Source organism: Cibotium barometz, chromosome 45 (genome assembly GCF_041138505.1).
Source record: "Cibotium barometz isolate CiBa-2024 chromosome 45, ASM4113850v1, whole genome shotgun sequence".
NCBI lineage: Eukaryota > Viridiplantae > Streptophyta > Polypodiopsida > Cyatheales > Cibotiaceae > Cibotium > Cibotium barometz.
In genome coordinates this window covers 5,807,639-5,822,505 of record NC_141090.1, presented here as the reverse complement: position 1 = coordinate 5,822,505, position 14,867 = coordinate 5,807,639, and the positions used below count along the sequence as shown (strand labels likewise).

The 14,867-nt window shown below is 41.9% G+C and overlaps 1 protein-coding gene across 2 annotated transcripts in view; it reads right to left on the bottom strand.

Moving 5' to 3' along the window:
• The window catches only part of LOC147612352 (E3 ubiquitin-protein ligase HOS1-like), an 81,729-nt gene extending 71,828 nt beyond the window's left edge, over positions 1 to 9,901 (bottom strand). The window contains exons 1-5 of one of the 2 annotated variants that reach the window (XM_086782971.1): positions 9,487 to 9,809; positions 9,081 to 9,185; positions 8,807 to 8,997; positions 8,562 to 8,696; positions 8,296 to 8,471 (exon numbers count right to left, since the gene is read on the bottom strand). In XM_086782971.1, the coding sequence (XP_086639097.1) occupies positions 8,296 to 8,471; positions 8,562 to 8,696; positions 8,807 to 8,969 (474 nt within the window). In that variant the 5' untranslated portion in view covers positions 8,970 to 8,997; positions 9,081 to 9,185; positions 9,487 to 9,809. Of the gene's footprint in view, positions 1 to 8,295; positions 8,472 to 8,561; positions 8,697 to 8,806; positions 9,186 to 9,486 lie in introns of both variants that reach the window. The other variant, XM_086782970.1, reaches the window with a different exon arrangement.
• Between the last annotated feature and the right edge of the window lie 4,966 nt (positions 9,902 to 14,867).

The window sequence follows — 14,867 nt, the reverse complement described above, 5'->3', positions numbered from 1 at the left end:
GGTATTGCTTTCTTATGGCACATATTCTAGAGAGAGACTGTAAATGTAAAGAGAGACAATTGTCCAATTAATGAGGAAAGCAGAAGCTCCTAAGAAAATAAAATTAGATAAATGATTATGGTTAATTTTTGATAAATTAGATTAAGACAATGAGTGCACAATTTTATTGGGACCCTCTCATGTGCACATGTGCACCCCTTGCAAATTAATTGGGCTAAAGAGTGAAAATACCTTTAGAAAACGCAGTGAAAAATTTTAATACGTAAAAAGAAAAACTATAAATAAAATATTTTCCACGCACATTAAAAATTAAACCTATACTTAGGTGTAAAATATTGGTCTTGGCAATTGTAAGGGCTAGTTTATTAAGTGTAAGAGTTAGTTGTATGAAAATTGTATAGTTACATGCGTAGCTAGCTCTAGTTGCATGAGATACAATGGACTATAAACCATGAGTTAACTAGAGGAGTGTGTGAAGTGCCCAATTGCCATTTTCATATGTAAAAAGATCCCCTCACTCTCTAGAAATATACAAATTTTTATAGGAGGAGAAAAGAGCACTTTTGCATTATTTTTAGTACCTGCATTTGCACTTTACCTAGTATAATCATTTGTTTACACTTGGAATACTTCATTTATACATTTTACCAGAGCTTGGAGAGCACTGCAACATTTTGGAGAACTATAGAGTAATCCATATGCTTCTAGTAAGTTGTGCATCACATCTACTTCATCCTTGGGCTCTGCTCCAACCCCCAAGCAAGGCCAAGAGGTACATTCAACACCTGTATTCAAATTTTCCTATTTCTTACATATGAATAAATTGAATGAATTGGATCATTTTAATTCAATTTGAATACATAGATCACTAATTCTTAATCCTAGGTACTATTAACACCTTAAGATAGAACCACGAAAGTAGAGTCATAAAGATAATGTCTTCACTTTTTCAAAGTATGAACAACAATGAAAAGCTCTTTCTCATGCGTAGGCCACTTTATCTTAGGATAGTGAACTTTTTACTTTCAAAAGTAATTGGCATGCCATCTTGAAACAACACACCTCCAATAGCATACTCATTGGCATCTGTTTCAACCACAAATCTAGACAAGGATCTCTCCCACTAACAATTCCCCATAGGAACTCTCTCATGAGCATGTATTTCACCTTCCTTTGCCATGTGTGAAGCCCTCCCCCATGAACTTCTCTATTGAATATATTGCCATGATGATGCAATGAGGATGGTCTTACCACTTGAGACTCTCAAGGGCACTGTCTAATCCCAAATAAATGTATGCTTAGTTTCCCTCACCATACAAATGCATGTCAGTGCTAAGAAACTCAAAGAATGCTACGACTTTGGCATCTAAGTAATAATGGAGCTTAGTCTTGGATTTAATGATATTCTCTTAGATTTGTGCTTAGCCTTCTCTTGAGTATGCGCCTTAGAAGAAGAAGGCATCTGAAACCCTTTACACCTGTGATTAAATGATTAATGGCATTCTTTAATCACCATTAGTACAATGCTCGCTCCTAATTAGATAGGAGGAAATGTAGTGTAGATTAAAGGAAGCAATTGAATACCCATATTAAAGGGATGATGCCCTCCACCGGCCAAGGTGGCCAGAGAGAGACTATGGCAACTATGGATGTGGGAGGACCGGCCTATTACGAGTCTCCAATGGGACTCCAGAGAGTGGACATGGCAAGATCCAAAGGACAAAGAGGAGTCGCCTAGTATTTCCCTTCTTTGCTTACATTGCACGACTGGGCCGCAAGATTCATATGTCAAAGGTGGAGCGCACTCCAACAACAGCACATTGGCATTCCCAAGGCCTCTCGCAACATTTTCACATATTTTTAGAAGCGGTTGTGGGACAGCATTCAATTGCAAAGGATCGCTCTTTTCTTGTGGCAGCAGGCACACAGACTCCTGCATGAAGCCTTTCCCTCACATAATGATAACGCACCTCAATGCATTGTGTCCGTGCATGAACAACCAGATTCCGTGCGGTGAAAATTGGCACTTGGTTGGCCATTGGGGGCAAACCAACATTATATTAGAGGTGTGGCCATCCCCAAGAGTCTCCGCGGCACTGTCATTGGGATTGCCCAAAGGCCCAGTATGTCTGGCAAAGAATCTTGCGCATTTTCACTATGGATCGGACTCCCATCCATACTATCACTCGGGGCACTGTTGCTTGGGCCACTAAGGCCACGATCATCATGTCGTACGAGGAGGAAGGTGGGGGACTAGCCCTTCACGTCTCTCACCTTCATATTTCCATTGTGCCAGTTCCAGCTTTGCCTACTGGTCGTTGGACTCGAGGTTCTTGCCAAAGATGGGAGATTTGTAGTAGTATAGTCGCATGGCATATATAAAGAGCTCGATGCAACGAAACCATAGAAGGCACCCTCACCCCACCAACGGAATCTATTCGGAGCATCTGGCTCGATATCATCCATACCGTCCGTGGTCAGTGGGAGCAGCTTCAGGGCGGCCCAAACCACAAGAGGACGCGTCAAGATGCCTTCCTCTGGCGGCACGGTCCCTTTCTTACCGATAGAGGTGGCGAGCCCACTTGGCATTACAGACCACTTGTGTGGTTATTCCCCCCCCCCCCCCCCCCCAAAAAAAAAACACCAAAAAAAAAGACCGTATGAGCTAGCCTTCTCCTCCTAGAGCAACCAGCCCGAGGAGAAGTGCATCCTCCCCCTTTGTTCATCTAGACTAGCGTTTCCCTTTGGGGACAAATTTGTACTTAGCCATTTTGGTTGTTTTCTTGGTTGCTAACAGGAGGATCTTTTTCTCGAAAAAAATTAAAATAAAATAAAATAAAGAAGTTTTGCAAAATAATGAAAGCAACTCCCCAATTTCAAGTTCGAACCCTCAATGACAAGGGTTCTTAATCCATTGTTAATGAAAGTTATTAGAAGGATACTTGATTCTCACCAACCAATGGATAACTTGCTCCAAGATTCAATGTGTGTACTTCTCATAGGCCCAATAGATGACCCCTAAGAGGGTTTTTCTCCTGTGCAAAAGTATAGGCTGCGAAAATGTGATTTATGTCCTTGTTGTGCCTGTTGACAACAGCAATTTGGCGGCAATTTCCTCCAAATTAATTAAAACCTTTTGATATGCTGAAAGTAGATGAACTTAGCTAAATGCTTATATGCTTATATGCTTGGTTTGAAGTAGATGGCTCAAAGAGGGAGATCTAAGCTAATTCGCAGAGAGGGGTGTTTTTGCTAAGAGAAGAGAGTGATAAATCACTAATGATGGGTTAAGGTATTTACTGATGAGGCTTAGGATCAAAGTTGCTCCGATACCACTTATTGATTATGATCTTAGGGTGGATAGAAGACTGAAGTGGTGCTTAGACATGATGTTTATGCATGGCAAGCACACTAAACATTGTGAGCTACACTAATGTGAAGTCATTAACACTAATGATTTAAAAGATTAGCATAATGAGAGCAAGATGATGATAATGACACACGCTTAGATCTCCATTGATTAGAGGCCAGCAAAGCACGCACACACATAGTGATAGTCAAGATAGAGAGAGTGAGAAGCGCACAACTCAATATAGATTGAATAATAGGGAAGTCCTCAAATTGAAAGATACAACTATTCATGGTCCAGTGTTGATCATTCGGGATTTGCAAAAGCCTTTTAGTGTGAAATGTGATGCATCTGGAAATTGCATTGGAGCTATCCTAAATAAAGAGGGACATGCCGTGGCTTATGAGAGCCATAGATTGCATGATGCAGAGCTCTCTCTTAGCATTTATAAGAAAGACCTCTTGATTGTAATTCATACCCTTACCATATGGAAACATTACCTTCTTGGGGCTGATTTCAGTATAAAGACAGATCACCAAAGTTTTAGGTTCTTTCTTACCCAAACTAAATTGTCAAAGAAGCATATGAGGATGGCCAATTTCCTCTCTATGTTTCATTTTCAAATCTTGCATACCCCAAGAAAGAATGTAGTTGCAAATGCATTGTCATGAAAGCCGTATGTAGAAACTCTCTCAGCTGCCTCTCATGGAGACTTGTCTGCCATGGTAATTTGTATCATGCGAATGTTGATTTTGCCACTATTTGGACTGATTTGATGACTGGTCATGCACATGCCTCTTATGTAATCAAAGAAGGTTATCTTATGAAAGATAATTGCTTATGTGTGGTGTCTGACATGAGACAAAAGGTTTTGGACGAGTTCCATGCTCCTTCATATGCTGGTCATAGAGGTATACTACCTACTATGCACATGATTAAGCGGTATTTCTTTTGGCCAAGTATATCAAAGGACATAGAGGCACATGTACGTGCATGTATCACCTGTCAACACGTGAAATTTGACAGGCAAAGGGTACCAGGTTTACTTCAGCCATTGCCTATTCCCACACAGCCATGGGAAAGTATTACAATGGATTTCATTATGGACTTACCTCAGACCCAACAGGGTAATGATGCTATTTGGACAATTGTGGACAGGTTTAGCAAGCAAGCTCACTTCTTGTCGGTCAAAAAGACCATCAAAGCTGAGCATATGGTTAAAATATATCTTGCATAAGTGTTCAAGTATCATGGAATACCGAAGTCCATTGTAGGGGATAGAGATCCCAGGACTACAAGTCTCTTTTGGCGGACCTTGTTTGATAACATGGACACCAAATTGAACTTCTCATCAACTTATCACCCTCAAACGGATGGGCAAAGTGAGGCTACAAATTCAACCGTGTTGGATCTCTTGAAATGTTATGTGGCCGATCAGAAGTCTTCCTGGAAGAGGTACTTACCGTTTGTGGAATTTGCATATAACAACACAGTGCATGCATCTACGGGAAGGGCCCCGTTTGAGATTATTTATAGTAAGGTGGTTTTGCCACCATCCTTCGCACAAAGAATGAGATATTTGCAGCTGATTAGTATATAAGAGACTTGGATATTGCTTTTGCTCAAGTGCGGGCAACCATTGCAAGGTCACAAGACAAGCATAAAAAGGCTGCTGACAAGCATAGAAGGCAATTAGATGTTAAAGAGAATGACTGGGTATTGTTGAAATTTGAGAAAGCAAGACTTGCAAAGAGCCCTGGCAAAAAGGGTACTAGGGGCCTTTTCGAGTGATCAAGAAGATCAATGAAGTGGCTTTCAAATTGGCATTGCCTAGTCATTGGCACATACACAATGCTTTTCATGTGAGTCTCCTTCGCAAGTATGTAGGACCGAAGCCCAATGAAAAGGTAACTAAGGATCCACCAGAAGTGGATGAGCTTGAGGAGATCTTGCAACCAGAGCAGATTGTGTATCACAAGGAACGCAAGCTTACTACAGGCAAACTTGTCAAGCGTTACCTTGTGAAGTTTAAGAACTGTCTTTCCATTGATGTTAAATGAGTAGATGAAGAGTTCTTCAAAGATTGCCCGCATTTGCTTCAGACATATTTAAATGCTTTTCAATTGCGGAATACTGTTTAGAAGTCGGGAGAGACGTCACCATTTGGCCACCCAATCGGTCCACCCGTGCTTTCTCATCATGTATGTACATTGGACTAGCGTCCATGACAGTTGTATATGCCAAGGATTGATGCCACTCATGTGATACCGTGGAATTGGCTTTCCGTTGGGACTTGTGCCTTTGTATACATGCTTGGAAATACCTGGTGGATTGGTGTTCCATTGGGTCTGATACCTTGTGTACTTGCCTGGAGCATGTCTATTTTGGTATAGTGTCATGAACGGGGATTGTCCATACCAATGCTGCATTGCATAGTATCTTTATGTGCTTGCATGTTGTTTTCATGCTTGCTTGACCAATGTGTAGTTCCAGGTAAAGAGACACCCGCCTGTGAACCGTGCATGTGAAACTCTCTGTTAACATGGTTATGTGGCATGTAACAGGTGGTAAATATTGGTCATAAACCTAGCCTTAGGAATTAGCACTAATTTATAAGTGAGTGTGTACACACAACATTAAGTTTTAGGCGACCAAAACTCACTTATAAATTATGACCAGCGCTGTGTTCACACACACTGATGTCCCAAGGTGGACAAAACCCAATGCCCACCGCCCAGACCTTATCCCCTTTGTACATAGGAAGTAACCAGCCATGTGTCCGTTCTAGCTTGCACCACAAAGCACCTACCTAACACCTAGAGTGAACAACTCACCACTTTACTCTTCCCTCTCTCTCTAGAGATAGGCGCCTCCTTCATGAGGCCTCTTTGGTTGTATTTTCTATACTTTTCTCCTTCCCAACTTCATATCCAAGCTAGCTAGGGTGTTTTCCAAGCTTCCAAGAGTGCTTCCACGTGCTGTACACTCTCCTACACACTCCCAATGACTCAAATTCAGCAAAACAACTCTTACTTTTGCTATAATTTCTGGTCTTTTTGCTAAAAACCCTAATTTCAGCCTTCCTTTCTCAAGTTGAACCATAGAGGAAGCTTTCCCAGGGTTCCTTTTATCCTCTTAAAGACTTTTGTCGCAAAGGATTGCAACAAATTGAAGATTCCAACACTCCAAGTACTTCCATCATGAAGACTTCCGCTGTTATAAACTCTACTTGCAATTGGTAAGCTTTTATACTTAAATATGGAAGCAAGTAGCAAAAGGGAGGAACCGGACTCCAAGATCACATACCCTGTATAGTGTTCTCTTGTCCTACGTGTTCTCTTGCAGATTGTTGCTACCATGTGTTGGTGGAATAATAGAGAGCAGATGGTAGGGAACATGGACATTAGAGAGGGTAGTGTGAGTTACAAGTCTACACCGACAACCACATTGTTTGCAATACTGTATTCATATGCATTGGTATGGAAATCTAGTCCAAAATGCCCATGCCACTATGTACTTGATTCTCCCAAGATCAATAAACTTTATTTGAGGGAGGGGCCGGTTGTTCCGGCTCATTGTGCGTCTCTTGTCAATTCAACAGATTACTTCTTGTATTGAGCATGTTGTCCGTTAAATCTTGGTGTATTTCAGTGTATTGAGTAGCATTGTGTTCAACCAAGTTACAACATCGCTTTACGTTAATAACATCCTACTTGGAGGTCACATGAAGGGCTCTACTGTTAGGCACAATTGTGCAATTGCCACTACATGCCTTCAGCCGGCTTTTCCTCACCCTGTGACCATGCACAATCATCAACTTGATCCAGCTCGTGTTTGCTCCCTTGACTATGTAATGCAACTAACCCCATGACATAGCATTGGAATATTTTCAGCTTTTGCATGTCCTCGAATTTTTTCAGGAATTTCTTTCATCAGTGAGACATTCTGACAAAAATTCAAGCCTGGCAAGAAATAAGAGCAATGAAGCCACAACCAGACAATGCCGGTGGCGGGATAGCACAAAGTAGAGTATCGTGCGTAGACAGGACTTGGGCAGCAGGAAGAACAAAAAGCCCATCCAATGGGCATTGATCTCTACTTTAGGGAAGCCAGCTGCAGACTCGAAGAGGCTTTAAAAAAAAGAGTTCGCCCCACAGTAAGTTCTAGATGGTAACCAACAAGCCCTCCTAGAAAATCCACCCAAAACCATGGCAAATCCACAGAAACTGCAGCCACTTACTCCATCCTTGCTTATTCTGCAGGTCTATACTTAATCTGCACAAGTAGGTGCTGTTTTTGTTTTTCGAGCCGGGGTCATGAGAGCGGCCAGAGCCGTCTCTAGACTTGAACAGAGCAACGATTTTGTCATTAACTTTGCCGAAAGTGGTTTCATTACTCCCTTAAGGCAGTGTCAGTGTCATCAAGGAAGAACAGCCAGTGTCCAGCAGGCATCTTCTGCTACATGTATAAAGATGAAAGCTTCAGGTTCTACAAAAAAAGGCCTTTGTTTGCAGAATCGCATATGTCTTCAATCTTCACTACTGCAGAACCAAAGACATCACGCATGCACCAATCTAAAAATAATCATTATGATGACCAAAAAAAAAAAAAACATGCGTCTCCTGCCTGGCTTGTACACAAGTTCTCCTTTTTCATCCTGTATTTTAAGCTTTGAAAAGTCGATGATAAGCTACTCAACTGTGAACTAGAAATTACTACTTTGACATCTCAAAACCTTTGGCTGGTGATATAGTTCAAACGTTGAAGCATGCATGTTGTAAATCAGTTGATTGTATGTGGAAATTGCACATTACGAGTACCATATAGCCGTTCTCTTTTTTTTTTTTAGGGAAATCACCCTTGATCCATGTCATATTCTTCTTAAATAGCATCTCCATTTATGCTCAATTAATAAAAACTTTAAAGGAAAAAGAGGATAACAACACCTGAGATACTCTCCGGACACCCTCTACAAGTTGCTGAAGCTCAAGGAGAGGTGCAGAAGTTGCATCAGAAGTAGGACCTTCAAGGGATTCCAAAACATGGGATAACCCAACAAGCCTTGTTGCGAATTTCTCCAAATCACGCACTTTGCTTTGCATCTGCTTGGTTCCTAAAGCGTCTGCTCATCATTAAGTGATACAAACGAGTTCAATTTTCATGCCACTACTTGCTTCAAGAAATGCCAAGAATGAGATTAACACTTGGATACATATGTCTCGTAATCTTCGGATGATCTGCAGGAATGTCGTTTTGCACCATTCTTTGACGACAGCTCCATCCAAGAGCATGGAAACAATGGCATTGCTCGAAACAGCCCTATCATCCATGCAAATATCTGAAACATCTGCAGAGATCGTCAAGGAGAACTGAGGGAAACTTGTGAACAGCTCAAAATATAAGCAGAAATACAAAGCACAAGCAATAGGAAGGCAAGTATTAGCCCATGATGGATACAATGGCAAATCAGTGATACCAATTTGTTCTCTAGAGCAACATCAAAAAACAACCAGAGGCGCTGCACATCAGCATTCAAGTGTCCATCTCTTTCCCTAATGTCTTCCTCCCTGGAACCGAGGAGACCAACCTCTAGACATTCTTCATAGAGACGCAATCTCATTGAAGGTCCATGCCTCCTGATTGGTACCCTGCAAATTGGGCACACATCACATCTCTGGCTGCATTCAGCACATAGTGAGGCATGATTACATGAAGTCAAAGCATGTTCGACCGTCCTTCCACAACTTCTCAAGTCCCTTGTTGCTCTGCACTTCTCGATAATAGCCTCACTGCAAAGCTCCCGAGGCTCAAGGGTCACAAGCCGTAACAACACATCCTGCCAACCATAAAAGAAATTTAACGCGCCACAAATCGAAATTTCTCTTAATATGGAAAACAAGGTGGAACAATTCGTGAAATTCGAATCCATTGACAAGCTAAAGACTGAATATTCATGTTTGGAAGATAATAGGAAAAGGCGGAGAGGGTTTAGACAACAGAAAAACCCTAACGTGGGGCAAAAAGCACTGTGTAAACTTAGGGCAAAAAGCACTGTGTAAAGCTAGGGCAAATAGCACTTTGTAAAGCTAGGGCAAATAGCACTGTGTAAAGCTAGGGCGTAACGTTAGGGCAAAAACCTGGCTTCTCGTTAGGAAGCTGGGGTGATGATGATGATGATGATCGTCGTCGTCTTTCTGAAACGGTACAGCGGCTCCCGCCATGGAAGCTTTGATAGGTTGCTGAACTGAAAAGAAGAGACCTAGTGCTCCGCAGAAGATGTTTCCTGTGTGCCCGCGCGCGCGCGTATGAGTATTGTGTGTGTGTCTTCGGTCTTTCGCCTCTGTTAAAATGCAAAGTAGGTCTTCCCTCCTCTTTCACGACAGTAAGCACACTGGCATCCAGACGATGGTGTGAAAAAAAGATGCCTATGTCGTTGTTGTTTCGCCTTTCCGGGACTTCTAGGCTACCTAGAGCTGGAGGTACCATACGTAAGGTTCATGGGGTATAAACGACTCGCACGTGTGGCATCAAAAGAAACGTCTCCCTCTCTTTGTGTTTTTTAAAAACCCAAACTCGTTTCCTAAGGCTTTGCCTCCACAAAAACTTAGGGGGCTTATGGTATGTATTTTTTGTTTAGCTTGTTAATTTTTAAAATTAGGTTTTGGAAAACTCCTTAATGAAGTCAAGTGTGAAAATTAGTGGTTTGTAGTGAGAAAGGCTTTGATGTTTTTGCCTTAAAAGTGTATTGAACCTTTTCAGCACTTATATATAAATATATACTATTGATCCCAAAAAAAAAGGTTTTGCGAAGATTATTAGAATCCTCTCTCTCTCTCTCTCTCTCTCTCTCTCTCTCTCTCTCTCTCTCTCTCTCTCTCTCTCTCTCTCTCTCTCTTCAAAAGCTCGGGTAGGCTCTCTCTTGTTTGCTATGCAAAAGTTCATCTTTTAAAGTTATCCTAGCAGAATTTTCCAACTATGCTCGTTTCCATTAGTTTTCCCTCCCCGAGTAAGGCTGAGCTCTCATCAGCGCCATGGACGGCCAAGGGAATGTCATGTTTGGTGAACACTCCCAACTGGCCGCAAGGATCGGAGTCAGCCCTTGGGGGGGAGGAGTGAGAGAATGGTTGAAGGCAGCAATCGAAAGTAGAGGATAGATTTGGAGTAGCCAACACTTGAGCAAAATGATGAATGAATTAAATGGCAAAAAGCATGTTCTTATATACAGCACAAATAGCCAACTAGATCAGTAGAAGAAACCCACAACCAGTGAAAAATACCTACGATTTGGGAAAAGTGCCTAAAAATGCGGCAAATTTTACCCACAACTAAGTAAAATACATTAGATAAATATGCTGCATAAATGGTGCAATAAATGGGATAAATGTTGGAGATGAGCATAATCCAACACGTCTTCTCAGTTTCAGCACGGTGGACCGACTCCCATACGGGTTAGAAGCTTATCAATAGAATCTCGCGGAAGAGGTTTGTTAGGTTGTCCTCCATATAAATGATGCCATCAACGAGACGACCGACTGACACGAACAAAGTGAAAATGGACCTCAATGTGTTTGGTCCTGCCATGAAAAGATAAAGTTCAAGCCAATGCCAAGGCACTCTGGTTGTCTGTAAGAATGCAAGTAGAGGAGTCCAAAAGAACATAAAGATTACTCAACATCTACATCAACCATAACAGCTCACAGCAAGTATCCAAATAGGCTTGGTACTCGGTATGATACCTCCTAGAAGAGAATAGGGCAACTCTCCACCCAACCACCGGATATAGACCCTAGCCGGTTAACTATAGCCGGATATAGACCCTAGCCAGTTAACTATAGCCCTAGTTGTCCACACTAGTTCGGAATCCCCTGAACCGCCCAACTCCCCCTAGCCTTACCCAGAGTTGCCCAACCGCGCCGGATATAGACCCTAACCAGCTAACTATAGCCACTACCCAACTCCCCCTAGCCTTACCCTTGTCCTGACATTACTCCCCACTTTTGGAAGAGTTCTCGTTCTCGAAAACAAAGGTAGGGTATCAGGTCTTGAGAGTACTAACATCCTCCCAACTTGAATCTTCTTCCGATCTATCCTTCCACTTAACTAGACATTGTTGTCTAATTCTGTGACGAGTTCGCTTCTCTTGAAAATCCAAGATACGCTCTGGCTCATGTGGTAAAACCAGAGGTTCAATTAAATCTACAAGAACACGTGTATCCACCACATTGGCATCTTCACCTAGTTATTTCTGCAGACGACTAACATGGAAAATGGGGTGAACTTTGGAATGTTCTGGCAGAGCTAACTTCTAGGCAGCTTCACCTACACGCTTAAGCATTGTAAAAGGTCCACAATACCTAGGAGACAACTTTGGCACTTTGCTCATCTTCAAAGTTTCCAAACTTAGGGGAACCTTGAGAAATACTTAGTCACCTTTTTCAAACGTGACCACTCTACAGTCTTCGTCCGCATAATTCTTGTAACAATCTTGGGCCCGTTTAACATTTTTCTTAGCGATCTTCAACATATCGGTATGATCTTGCATTAATCTTTAACATTTTGAATTCTTTCAATAGCTAACCCCACAGCTCTTGGGGATCGAGGTTAAAAGCCATACATAAGTATGAAAGGACTAAATCCCGTATCGACATGCTTCACACTATTATCGGTAAATTCTAAAATTGGTAAGTAACCTTCCCAATTCATTTGTCGTTTACTCACATATGCCCTTAGCATATCCTCGAGTACTCGGTTGACCCTTTCTGTCTGACCATCACTCTGGGGGTGGTCACAGGCAGCAGTGCTCATACTGAGCATTGTGTCCAACCTTTTGAACACTCCTCACTAGAAGTGACTATTAAACTTCTAATCTTGATCACTGACTATATTGGCTGGCAGCCCATAGAGTCTATAAATATTCTCAATGAAAAGCCAAGCTAACTCTAGCATATCCACCATGGTTTTAGTCGGAATAAATTGAGACGTCTTGGTCAACCTGTCCACTACAACCCCAAATGGCATCATGGCCTCTACTAGTTGTAGGTAGACCTACAATAAAATCCATTATGATGCTTTCCCACCTACCATCATGGATCTTAAGGGTTATAATAGCCCACCTATCTTAAGACGCTCAACCTTATTGACCTGGCATTTTTGACAATGTAAAACATATTCTTGGACGTCCCTGTGAAGTCCAGCCAATAGAATTGCCTTCTCACTAAGGCATAGGCCTTCCTAATTCCAGGATGACCTCTACTTGGACTATCAAGACACTCATAAAGTATTTGGCGCCTAGTGTCAGAGTCTGAGGGTACACACACTCTTCCTTTGTGTAACAAGTACCCATTATCGATGGAAAAATGCTTCCAAACGATTAAGCTTATTCCTAGAAAGAGAAGAGCTGGATGTGTAGCTATCATTTGCACTCGCTACTACGAAGTGGGAGGAATCCCTGCGTGTAACAACTATCCACACCTTTGCATATGACCGATCATGTTCGCAGTTGCCGGGGCACTTTTTCCCTCACTAGGAGGTTTTTCCCCCGTGCGTTGTGTATATACACCCTCTTATCTACTCATTTTGGGGTGTGTACTTATCTTTTGTATCTGGCACACATTTGTTTATTCTAATCTAGTGAGTTTTTGTGCTCTCAGCTTCTCGATCTTGTGTGTGTGCATTAACAATTGGTATCAGAGCTAGCTTCCTTGACACTTGATCTAATAGTCTGCCTCCCTCCTCACAACCTCGTTTTTTTGTCTTCGATTGAGATACTGTAGTGTGATGTATACGAAGTATACTGAATTTTCAGGGTCCGCGGCGGCACGATTCAGGCGCGTTTTGGGCATTGCAAGGTTTCTGCATATACGTTTTGGAGAAGCGTCATTTTGGATTGGTTTTACTTGATTTTGGGTATTTGGGCTGTGTAGCGGGCAAAGATTTGGTGTGTAAGAGCATCTACAATGTCTTCAACAACATCAACCATCATACTTTCACCCTAGTAACACTCTATTCTCTACTCTGTGTTATTTTTCATACACTTTGTAGGTGATTCAGTCAGTTGGCAGCCATCCAGGGTTGCATTCAGTGAATACTGAATACTTGCAGTGTGTTGATAGATTTTGCATTTGGTAGAAAGTCATGGCTAGCAGTAGTGATGTATTCAACATGCTGTATGCCAAGGACAAACTTGATGGGACTAACTACCCATTGTGGTCCTATATGATGAGGCATGTACTAGTTGCTAAAGGCCTTTAGAATGTGGTCAGTGGTAATGAAACTCATCCTGTTTCACAACTACCAGTGTAACCAAGAGCTGCAGGTACATCTGAAGTAGAATCTGATACAAATGTGGTCCTCCACATACACCACCAGTATCTCCCACTGCTACTCAAACGAGATGAGATGGAAGAGATGCACAGGCACATGCATTGCTTGCACTTTCTGTGAAAAGCGAAGCATTATTCCCCATATTCGATCATATAAGACTTCAAAATAGGCATGGGATGCACTTGCTGCATTATACCAGGTGCGCAATGAAGCACGTGTTGCACATCTACGCAAACAATCAGAGTCTGAGCATATGAATGAGGGAGACTCAATGGACAGCTTCTTGACCAAGATCAAAGATTTTAAGGAGCAACTTGCTAGTGTGGACGAGATATATCGTGATAATACATTGGTGCCCACGTTCTCAATGCATTGTCGGATTCTTATCAAAGTTTTGCCTCTAACCTTAGACTCATGATGAAGGGAAATCCAAATGCCCTTACATTTAATGACGTGGTTGCAGTACTCTTGCAAGAAGAACAGTCTAGCCAAAACATATCTGTTATGCGAGTTGGTAACCAAGCTTTTTTTGCCAATCAGAAAGGCAAAGGTAAAGCTTCTTTGCATGGTGGCTATAAACCAAAATCACAATCCTTAGGTAAGGATGCAGAGAAAGAAGGTGATAAGCCTAAAAAGAAGGGCAAGTGTCACTATTACAGAAAACCAGGGCACTACATAAATGAGTGCAAGAAAAGGCTAGAGAAGGAGAAAAAGAAAGAATCTGGCATGGTTGTGGGCTGATGCATCTACACCAAGTGCAGAGAAGAAGGAATCTGCAAGTTTTGCTTAAGATGATTGGGCATGGACTATACATTGCAGTTATGACCCTTTTGTTCATGATGTATGCATGTCAATAGTAGGATCGGATGCTTGGTACTTTGTTCATGATGCAGTTATGACCCTTTTGTTCATGATGTATGCATGTCAATAGTAGGATCGGATGCTTGGTACTTTGACAGTGGTGCTAGTAAGCACATTACTTCACACAAAAAATTGTTCTCATCTCTTGAATCTATCCCAAGTGCAAGCACCGTCACATGTGCAAATGGTTCCTTGTATCCTGTCAAAGGAGTTGGTAGAGTTGTGCTCACTACTACAAATGGGGGCGCATTTACTCTTTCTAAAGTTTTATATGTGCCAGGCATTAAGAAGAACTTGCTGTGTTAGTTTCAACTCTTGCTGTGTTAGTTTCAAC